General features: G+C 35.4%; 1 protein-coding gene across 4 annotated transcripts in view; it reads left to right on the plus strand.

The window, feature by feature from the left end:
• SCAF11 (SR-related CTD associated factor 11) overlaps positions 1–9,766 on the plus strand; it is a 94,389-nt gene extending 84,623 nt beyond the window's left edge. For 2 of the 4 annotated variants that reach the window (XM_019960742.2, XM_019960744.2), the window contains 6 exons: positions 508–614; positions 1,271–3,964; positions 4,670–5,013; positions 6,011–6,229; positions 6,578–6,697; positions 6,966–9,766. In XM_019960742.2, the coding sequence (XP_019816301.2) occupies positions 508–614; positions 1,271–3,964; positions 4,670–5,013; positions 6,011–6,229; positions 6,578–6,697; positions 6,966–7,112 (3,631 nt within the window). In that variant the 3' untranslated portion in view covers positions 7,113–9,766. The remainder of the gene's footprint in view (positions 1–507; positions 615–1,270; positions 3,965–4,669; positions 5,014–6,010; positions 6,230–6,577; positions 6,698–6,965) is intronic. The other 2 variants (XM_019960743.2, XM_070788569.1) reach the window with 2 other exon arrangements.
• Positions 9,767–11,556: the final 1,790 nt, after the last annotated feature.

An 11,556-nucleotide genomic window follows, 5' to 3' on the forward strand; every position in this document is an offset into this window, starting at 1 on the left:
GTGCTTTCTGGGATGGTGGAAATGTTCTATTTCTTATTTGGGGTAGTGGTTATACAGGTATATGTATACATTGGTCAAAAGTCATCACACTGTGCACTTAAAATCTGTACATTTCATTTGTGTATTTTACTTATCTACATTTTATTATCCAAATTGGTATTTTTAAAGTAGTGAAAAAAAGTTAAAATTCTTGACAAAATAATTGCATTAACTTATTTAAATGAGAATCAACTACTATATATTAATTTGCCCTTGATAATACTTTGCTAATAATTTATTGAAAAAGCATGCTTTTAGAAGGTTTTTTATATTTTTATTTTTTGTAGCCAGGTGGTAGCCATCTTGGTTAGTATGAGTAACCTTGAATTTACATTTTTAGCAATTTGGCAAAAAATAATTTAAGCATCTATATTTTAATATTGCTAGCTTATTTGGAAAATTAATACTTTTAAATTGCTGGTTTTATTATTTAAACAAAAATGTCTTTATTTTGTTTTAAATTTTCAGAATTAGTTTTATACCCTGGAATATTGAAATAGAAGTCCTTCCTCTCATCTCTTCTGTGTTGCCAAGAACTATTCTTCCAACAAGTACCATATCTTTAGAAAATTTTGGTAAAGTTTTTTAATTTCTTTCTAGTTAAAAAAAAATTACTAAGCCTCTTTAAATCTCATGAAAAGTATAAGTGTTGATGACTTAGAAATGCTGTAAAATAAGGTATAGATAATGAGTCCTAGATATTTCTATAAATATTTGTACAGTGACTTGACTTTAAAATTGTTGCAACTAGAAAATCCTTTTACTTTAGGAAATTACAACTTCATGTCTTTGAGGAACTGATTAGAAGTTTCCTTTCTGTTTAGGGGGTCAGTGTTCAAACCACTGATTTTTAGAAGTAATACTTCCTATGAATTGTGAACAAATAGTTCGAGTCCTTACTATTTGTGGGTAGCTGTTGTGTCCTGCTTTTGCCTAGGTAATAGTGATTCATAGAGCAAAAGGCAATTAACAGACCAAACATTTTCTTTTGATTTTTTCACTAGAGAATTGCCCACATGGACTCAAATCTTGGTATAACTCATTTCAGTAGCTTTCAAAAATTGGTATTACTCAGATGTTAGTAGCTATGCATTTATTAATAATTTGATTCACAAGTATATTTTGCTTTCACTCTGTTATAGATGTCTATTTTATGCTAAAATAAGCTGAAGCCAAATTCTTATCACTTGATGAAACATACATTTATTTTTTCCTTTTTGTATACTGTTAGGTACTTCTTGCAAAGGCTATACATTAGCACATACTCAAGAAGGGGAAGAGAAGAAGCAAACTTCTGGTACCTCAAACACCAGAGGATCAAGACGAAAACCTGCAGCAGCAACTCCTACAAGAAGATCTACACGTAACACAAGAGCTGAACCAGTCAGTCAGTCTCAGAGGTCCCCAGTATCAAATGTTTCTGGGTGTGATGCCCCGGATAACAATAATCCATCTGTAAGTGTTTCCTCTTCCGGTGAGTCAGAGAAGCAAACAAGGCAGGCTCCAAAACGGAAGTCTGTAAGAAGAGGAAGAAAACTACCTTTATTGAAAAAGAAACTTCGAAGCTCTGTGCCTCCCCCTGAAAAATCATCTTCCAGTGATTCAGTTGATGAAGAAGTAGCAGAACCTGACATACCACCTGAGTTAGAGAAAGAACACCAATCAGATGTAGAAAGTATTAACACTGTGCAGATAAATGTAGAAAGTGAATCTGCTAATGGCTTAAGAAGTTGCAGTGAGCCATTAAAAGAGAGTGAAGAATGCACCGAGACCCATGATACAGAGGAAAGAGTAGAAACTTTACATTCTGAGTCTGATACCCAAGATCCTCCTGTGTTACTTGGAGGGGAGGAGGAAGTTCAAAAAGTTGAGAATACGAGTATAGAAGCTAATGTTTTATGTCTGGAAAGTGAGATTTCTGCAAGTACTTCCAAAAAAGGAAGTGATCCATTGGAAAATCAAGACCCAATAGCTGAACCTTCAGAATCAGAAATAAAAGCAGATATATGTATAGATCATGTTCTAAATGATTCTCTTACATGTTCAGGATCTGAAATTGAAGTATACCAATCTGCATCAAACTTATGTGAGTTACCTGAGAATGCAGAGCCAATAGTTAATGAAGAAAAAGTTATGGAGAGTCCTGTAGTAAAAATTATTGATCCTAGAGATTCTACAGTAAAAACAGAACAGCTTATTGACAGTCCCAAATTAGAATCTTCTGAGGGTGGAGTTATACAAGCAGTGGACACAAAATCTATTGAGAGTTCAGAGTTTCTTTTGCTTGGGCATGTTGAAAATGAAGATGCAGAAATAATTGCAACATGTGATACTTCAGGGAATGAAACTCTCAGTAGTATTCAAGACTCTGAAAATAGTTTATTTAAAAAAAATCTTAACACCAAATTGGACAAATCTTTAGAAGAAAAGACTGAATCTTTGGTTGAATATCCCAGATCTACAGAATTGCCTAAAACTCATCTTGCACTGATTCAGAAGCATTTTAGTGAGGACAATAATGAAATGATACCCATGGAATGTGATTCATTTTGCAGTGACCAAAATGAATCTGAAATCGAACCATCTGTAAATGCTGATGCTAAACAAGTAAATGAAAATTCTGTGGAGCACAGTTCCCAAAAGAATATGTCATCTTCTGATCCTGCAAATGAAAAGGTTGAAACTGTATCTCAACCATCTGAAAACCCAGTGGATGCGACAGATAAAGCCAAAAAGCCTCGTACGCGAAGATCTAGATTTCACTCTCCATCTACAACTTGGTCTCCCAACAAAGACACTGCCCGAGAAAAGAAGCGGTCTCAGTCTCCATCTCCCAAAAGAGAAACTGGAAAAGACAGCAGGAAGTCTCGATCACCATCTCCTAAGAAAGAATCTGTTAGAGGTCGGAGAAAATCTCGTTCTCAGTCCCCCAAAAAGGATAGTGCAAGAGAAAGGAGGAGATCTCAGTCTCGGTCTCCAAAAAGAGATAGTGCTAAGGAAGGCAAAAGATCTGAGTCACTCTCCCCAAAAAGAGAGAACAGAAGATCTCAGTCCAGAGTGAAAGATTCCTCCCCAAGAGAAAAATCCAGGTCCCAGAGCAGAGAAAGAGAGAGTGATAGAGATGGGTCGAGGAGAGACCGGGATAGAGAAAGGAGAATGAGAAGGTGGTCTCGATCCAGATCACGGTCAAGGTCACCATCAAGATCTAGAACTAAAAGTAAGGGTTCATCATTTGGTAGAAATGACAGGGACAGTTACTCTCCTCGATGGAAAGAGAGATGGGCAAACGATGGTTGGAGATGTCCACGAGGAAATGATCGATACAGAAAGAGTGACTCGGAGAAACAGAATGAAAATACAAGAAAAGAAAAAAATGACATTAATACAGATGCTGATGATTCAAATTCTGCTGACAAACATAGAAATGACTGTCCCACTTGGGTAACAGAAAAAATAAATTCTGGGCCTGATCCGAGGATCAGAAATCCAGAAAAGTTAAAAGATTCTCATTGGGAAGAAAACAGAAATGAGAATTCAGGGAATTCTTGGAATAAAAACTTTAGTTCAGCTTGGATGTCTAACCGTGGTAGAGGTAACCGTGGTAGAGGTAACCACAGAGGTGGTTTTGCCTACACAGATCAAAATGAAAACAGGTGGCAAAACCGAAAACCCCTCTCAGGGAATTCAAACAGTTCAGGGAATGAGACTTTCAAGTTTGTGGAGCAGCAGCCCTATAAACGAAAAAGTGAGCAAGAGTTCTCCTTTGATACACCAGCCGACAGGTCAGGGTGGACGTCTGCATCGAGTTGGGCTGTGAGAAAGACTTTGCCAGCAGATGTACAGAACTACTACTCCAGACGAGGCAGGAGTTCTTCAGGCCCACAGTCTGGATGGATGAGACAAGACGAGGAGACAGCTGAACAGGGTAACACGTTTATTTACCAATACTTTTATTTGAAGAAAGATATTATAAATTTAATACCTTGTTTGTATGAATTGAAGTGATCTCTGTTTATAATATTATGTTAAATTGAACCTCATTTTATGTAATAAACACTTCAGTATATTTTTTTTCACCCCATGCCTGCCCCCAACCTTGCCAAAGACCTAAATATTTTATGTATAATTTGCTACAGTAGAGGGATTTGAAATAATTCTATGCAGGATTTAAATTCTATTTCATTTATATCATATGTGTGCACTTGAATTTTTTTGATTGTTGTTTAATAAGTCACTCAGCTAAAAAAGACTTATTCTTCCTTGACTTTTCTTAAGAACATTTGACTTGACTTTTCACAAGAAAAGAGCTGTTGAAGATTTTAAAAAGTGATTAACCTTCTAAGTTAGTAATTAAATTTTATGATTATTTTACTAGTAAGTTTCTTGAACTGCTAATTCTTTGCTAGTGTTGCCCAATGTTATTGTGTAAAGTTATTCTTAAAAATAATTTTGGTTGAATATTTATTTCAGTTAGAAAATCATCCCACATTATTTAGGAATGACAGGATTAAACTGAAGTATTGGATAGGTTTAGGTTAATTGGTATTTAGTTTTACAGTAACCAGTGGCTCTTTGTTTCTCTAAGGAAATTTGTAACATGATTTTTTTCATGTCTTTTTTCTTTTGATAGAGTCTAACCTGAAAGACCAAACAAACCAACAAGGTGATGGTTCTCAGCTACCTATGAATATGATGCAGCCACAGATGAATGCAATGCAGCAGCACATGAGTGCACACCAGCCTGTGAACATGTTTCCATACCCAGTGGGTGTTCCTGCTCCTTTGATGAACATCCAGCGCAGTCCGTTCAGCATTCATCCTCAGCTGCCCTTGCATCTGCACACAGGAGTACCTCTCATGCAGGTGGCGGCTCCTGGCGGTGTATCTCAGGGACTACCGCCACCACCGCCCCCTCCCCCACCGTCCCAGCAGGTCGGCTACATTGCTTCACAGCCAGACGGAAAGCAGTTGCAGGTATGTTTCCAGCCGCTCAAGTGTAGACAACATTCGCCATTGTAAACGTTCAGCTCTTAGGGATGGATGCTCGAGAAAGGGCTTCTTGCTGGATATCCATATACAGTGGCTTATTTGATTAGACTTATGGTAAATCTGTACAACTCCTCTTTCACTGTCCTTCCCCAAACCTCCCAGTCCCAAATAAGAAACTGAATACGTTATCAAATCTAAGCTACATATATGCTGGTGCTGATATCCAAACAAGTTTTTTGGTAAGTTTAAGAAAACCGGAGTATGAGGCAAACTAGAATCATGTGATGGACACTTGAAAAAATTTCCCTATTTTATTGGACTTTTAGGGACTGGGAACTTGTGATTGGATACTGTGATAAAGCTTGTACTGGTCTTGTTCAGACTGTTCATTACCGTATGTGTTTCATTTTCATGGATTTATCATGCTAAAAAAAGAAAGTAGTGACTCTTGGGCATATAGTAAATTTGAATAACAACTTGTAATGGTTGTGTTGCTTTATTGTTCCATGTCTATGTCCCAGAAATTCTAGATTCCTGGCAGCAGGATACAGTTGGAAGAGCCAGAAAGTGGGAATTTGGGATCTTATGTCTTTTTCTGCTATCAACTCACTGCAAGCCATTTGACTTCACTGTCTTATTTTCTTCTATCTTTAAAGTGGGGTACCTACCTTAAAGATACTTATAGGAAAGATACTGTCATTAATGCTGCTTTTCTCCTTGTTGGTTTTAGTGGTACTGTCAGAACATTACAAATACATATATATTTTAAAAGTCATCATGACATGATGGGATTCTATTTAAGAATGTTGCTCATTTTTCTTCACAGTCCTTTAGATAAAAATTACCTGAAATAGACGTTTCTCCTAAGTACTTAAGTATTAAATTGCCTTGATTTTTTTCTTTTTTTAATGTCTAATAGGTAACTAAACGTCTTTTATTGAGTACAAATAATTCATTAACTGATGATACCTCTTTAAAACAGGGTATTCCTAGTGCTTCTCATGTAAGTAATAACATGAGTACACCAGTCTTGCCTGCTCCGACAGCAGCCCCAGGAAATATGGGAACAGTTCAGGGACCAAGTTCTGGTAATACTGCGTCATCAAGTCACAGCAAAGCTTCTAATGCTGCTGTAAAATTGGCAGAAAGCAAAGTAAGTGTTACAGTGGAAGCCAGCGCAGATAGCTCGAAGACAGACAAGGCAAGTTCAAAGTTGAGAGCAACCTACATAATTCTGCATATGATTATGATAAAAAAATAACAGTTTTCTGTTGTATAAGTGGTAAAGGGAATTTACTGTTGATAGTCTTAGATTCCAATTTAAAGAATTCTGTCTACATATGTTGGTGCCCATTGAATTACTGGTTGTATTTCTTGTTTATTTTTAGAAATGTGTGATTTGTGTTAGTAAATAAATATTTTATATCTATGATGCTAATATTGGAACAGTTCTTTGTAAATGTGCAGTGTTTTCAATTTTATATTTTTAAATAATTTTTTGAAAGTTTGTGATTGGGCAAATAATAATTACACATTTTCCTCTTATCAGAAACTGCAAATTCAAGAAAAAGCAGCACAGGAGGTAAAATTGGCCATTAAGCCATTTTATCAAAATAAAGATATCACCAAGGAAGAATATAAAGAGATTGTACGAAAAGCAGTAGATAAAGTAAGTTATAGCTTTAGTGGAGTTATGTACGTATTATTTTGAACATCCCTATTTTAATAAAGGTATGCTCAATTAAATCTAATTAAAATAGTAAGAGGTGGCTTCTGCTAGTCAGCTTTTTTACCTTTGGAGAAAATGAAATATATACCTTCTAGGCGATACGAAACATGTAAAAATGTCTGATTATGTCTCTGGGGTATTTGTTTTTCAAAGAACTTTCCCTTTAATCCCTTTAAATATGAAAAAAATTCCCTCTTCTTTTTTATAGGTGTGTCATAGTAAGAGTGGAGAAGTAAATTCTACTAAAGTGGCAAATCTGGTTAAAGCCTATGTAGACAAATACAAATATTCACGGAAGGGAAGCCAAAAGAAAACTCTGGAAGAACCTATGTCTGCTGATAAAAACATGTGCTGAAATGGGAGCATTAGAAAGGACACTGGCGAGATATCTGCAAAGTGCAATTTCAACATGTACCTTTAACAAAAATCATACATAACTGTGATTGAAATTTGGTTTTGATAAAATTATCTTTTTTAATGTAGGATATAATGTTTTGTTCTAAATAAATATAGTTCTGCACCGCAATACCTATATCTTTTCCTCCTCTCTATCCCCCTGCCCCCAAATAAAATTCAAGGGAAAGGAGAGGGTTTAAAGGAATATGCATTTTTACTAGGACTGTGTTATACTGTGGATACTGGAAGATGTACAGGTTTTTGAACAATGGAGTGCATAAATTAGAAACTTCAGAGTGCACTGGTTTTGGAAGAGATATATATAATACATTTATTCTGTCAGGCTAAAAATAAAAAATGGTCTTATGATTTTTCTCTCTAATTATAGAAAGATAAATAATGTATTATCATGAAGAATATTTCTAATAACAGAACATACCAATTGCAGGGTTCTTAATATGTATTTTTAAAGCACACATCTGAATAAATTGCTTAGGTAGAAGATACTATCACAAGTAAAATTCAGTGTTCAAAACTTGAGAACACTGTCCAACTATTGTGTCACCAAATGAACGTTAACGCTGCTTGTTTTTCTTTTGTGCCTTCTTTTCCCCAGTTGAGATGAAGCAGTTTGATTTGCTCGATTTACAGCTTTGGCAGTCTCAGCTCTGTTGAATTTAGAAGACCTGTTTGGAAAAAGTGTTGACTTTGTAAAAATTATGTTCTTCCATAATATCTTCTGCTTATCAGAAATGGTAATCTGTTTGTGCCAACTGGAGAATTGCTTTTAAGTCGTGACCCCCTTGCTTGGGTCTAAGGCAAAATCATGATATTCGCTTCAGGGGCTTCCACGTTGTTGCTCATCTGTTAATCACTAATGAAATTCTTCTTACACTTGGGAAATCTCCAGATGCTTTACAGTGAATAAAGTGTTAATTTGGTAACCATGTTACAAAATTCTAGACATTAAAACCTGTGTTTTGGAAAAAGGAGAGGAATTAAATAATGGAGTGTTGGTAAGGCTTTCAGGGGCTAGAGATTGAGGTGTGTTTTTTTTTTTAAGTACTAGAATATGTTAATTTTTATTAAAAGTAAATTTAAAATGTTCTACCTTATTATTTTATTTGGCATCTTGGAAGAAAAAATGGATTAACTCCACAATAAACTGTTTGATTCCAGTAACAATTGTCAATAGATACCAAATAACTGGAGAGCACTTTGGATCAGATGTTAATGGCGCAAAGATAGATAAATGCCTCAGTGAGACAGGCTGACCCTTATGCTAGCTAAATAGCGAAAGCAATACTCCAGGACTGCGCTCTTCTGAGGTAAAGCTCTTCTGTTTTCTCAGCTGTATGTGTATGATACTTTCCTGGTGCTAGCTTTGATAGGCGAGTTTTGAAATGTTGGCCCCAGTACTGATTGTGCTACTTCATAATCTTTATATGATTATGAGTATAATCCCAAAAAGTGTTAGAAATATTTCCAAGCAGTTTCTGATCTTTATTGTGCATTTCTGGGCGTTTGTAATATGGTATTCTACTGATTTATATATATTTTTAATTAAAGTTTATGTTAAGATTATGATAGGGCAAGAGTTTTAGAAGTATATTTCTTCTAATAAAATATTAAGACAGTGTTTCAATTATCAACACACACCTCCTCATTTGTTTTGGTTTTGGACTCTATAAAGTTTTAGAACATTTGTTTCTAAAAAACAGCTCTGTGAACTTCCGATTTTGGATTAAAGCTAGTTCACACTTAGAAAATTTTGTAGCAAATTGCCTAAGTTGATTAATCACACAACATATTTTTCCTACGTCTTCTTTCAGTGACATTTGGGAGTTGGGTGACAAGTTTAAAATTTGCTTTATACCATTTAGCTTGTGCAAACATGTTTAAAAGTTTTGAAAAAAATAAATGATGTGGTCAAAAGTTAAAGTCTCATATCTTTGGTAGCAGTACCATGAGTTAATTGAATTCTTAATACACATTTTTTGAATAACAGGTATGTACTCTGTATCTGGTTGGGGTACTGGTTAGACTGCACTTGAAATAAGAATATTACTGGACTAGAATCAACTCTGAAATATTTAAGAATGTATTAGAAAGTGCATGCTTTATGTTAAAAAAAATACATTGCTTTTTAACATTCCCCATTCTTTTATCAGAAATTTACATTACGTTGCATGTGTACAAACGTAAAGACACTTTGTGGGGTTGCAGATTTCTTGTTATATATGAAGATTCAGTATTAACTTGATCTTTGGAACCTTGGTCCCTCTAACTTACTAGTCACATTGACTGATGTTTAGGCGATACTGATGCCTAGAATTTTGAGACTAAAATTAGCTACTTGTTCTTTTAACATTCCAAAAATTTGGATTGTTTTTCCCTCTGGTAATGACAGTTTTTCCATTATCTTCTTTTGAATGGCCACGGTATGTACTACCTAAATGTTCACCCAAAAGATGCAGCTTCAGAAGCACAGTGGTTGCTCCATGGTCCATGAGACATTGTAGTATGAGGATGGAGTGCTGTCTACTGAAACAATACTCTTTAAACAGATATGTAGTATGTAATATTTTCTAATAAATTCTTTTGATAAACACAGTAGTGTCTTTAACGTTTTATTAAGATTCCTGGGAAATGATGGCTTTCACCTCATTTTAACTTTTCAGACGGGTTGCAGTATTTCTTGGATTTGTACCAAAGTAGCTGGACTAGCATTATAGGTACATAAATGTCCAGGTTGTAAAGAAAGCTTGAAGTTAGCTATAAGCATGTATTATAACAGCATTTTTTGTAATTACATAATCATTGTAGGAAATTAGAAATGCTTTTACTAAATTAAAAAGCAGTCTAAAGAGGGGAAAAGGAAAATAGTCCCTAATCCTACCATTTAAAGGTAACAACTATTAACACTGATCAGATTGCACATAACTGTGTTATAACATCCTTTTCACTTGATGAATTGAGAATTTTCCATTTTAATAATTATTGTGCAGTGTGGTGTTTAATAGCCATATAGTATCACTTACACTGATACACCATTACTGGAACCAGTCCTCCAGTATTGGGTACTAAGCTGTTTAAAAATTAGTAAGATATAAGTTGTACTAATATAAATGATGTAAGCCTCCTTATACACAGATCATATCCATTTCAGATTATTTTCTGTGGATTGATTCCTAGAAGAGTTTTTATTTTCCTGTAAAAAAATTTAAGATGTAATTATATACACAAAGTATAATTTCTTAAGTTACATTTAGTTTAAAATCCATTGTTTTCCTAAGTTGATTGTTCTCTGCAGAAAGAATTATCAGAAAGTTATTTTTCCCAAATTCTTCAAAACATTTATAAGAACACTTTTTAAGGCTCTAGGAAAATAGGTTTCACAAATCTTTTCCCCTAGCATGTGAATAATAGTCTGTAAACTGTTCTGTATTTTTATACCTCTTAATAAATTGAAGATATATTCTGATGTCCATATTCTAGGGCTATGTTGTATTTCTCTGTTGATGGACATATTAAAGTACGTTTTGAAGTTTTATTAAAAGTGTTTTAATGAACACTGGCTTATCTCTGAATCTCTTTGTGTTACAAGGTTACATTGAATCTCAAGATACACATTTTTAACTTGGATATATGCTGCCATGTCGCTCTCTTGAGAAGAGTGTCCTAGGTTATAGTCCCTCCCCTGTCTGAGCTTCTGGTTTACTTTTGATTCCTACTTTGATAGTGTGATGGAGAAGGCAATGGCACCTCACTGCAGTACTCTTGCCTGGAGAATCCCATGGACGGAGGAGCCTGGTAGGCTGCACTGCAGTCCATGGGGTCGCTAGGAGTCAGACACGACTGAGCGACTTCACTTTCACGTTTCACTTTCATGCATTGGAGAAGGAAATGGCAACCCACTCCAGTGTTCTTGCCTGGAGAATCCCAGGGACAGGGGAGCCTGGTGGGCTGCCGTCTATGGGGTCGCAGAGAGTCGGACACGACTGAAGTGACTTAGCACTGATAGTGTGATAGCATGTAAGATTGCTCTTGTTTTTAGGGTCTTAACATTCATTAAACTGCACACCTACTATGTGCCAGGAATTACTGGATTCTTCATGTATTACCAGGTTTAATCATACCACAGTTTTCTTAAGGATTAGTACAATAATAGCATATTAAACTTGTGACAGGCACCTTGTCAGACATTTGTGTTATTGTGTCTATAATAATTTTTTCTGATGAGGAAATTGAGATGCATAAAGAATTAACTGAGTCACTGAGTTACACAGATACTTAAGAGCCAGGTTCAGACCTAGAATTGATAGACACCAAAGTCAGTGCTTGACCAAGGGTGTTATGTTGAGCTCACAGATGTAAACCAACATCACACGTGGGAGTAATGG

Source organism: Bos indicus, chromosome 5, assembly GCF_029378745.1.
Source record: "Bos indicus isolate NIAB-ARS_2022 breed Sahiwal x Tharparkar chromosome 5, NIAB-ARS_B.indTharparkar_mat_pri_1.0, whole genome shotgun sequence".
NCBI classification, from domain to species: Eukaryota; Metazoa; Chordata; class Mammalia; order Artiodactyla; family Bovidae; genus Bos; species Bos indicus.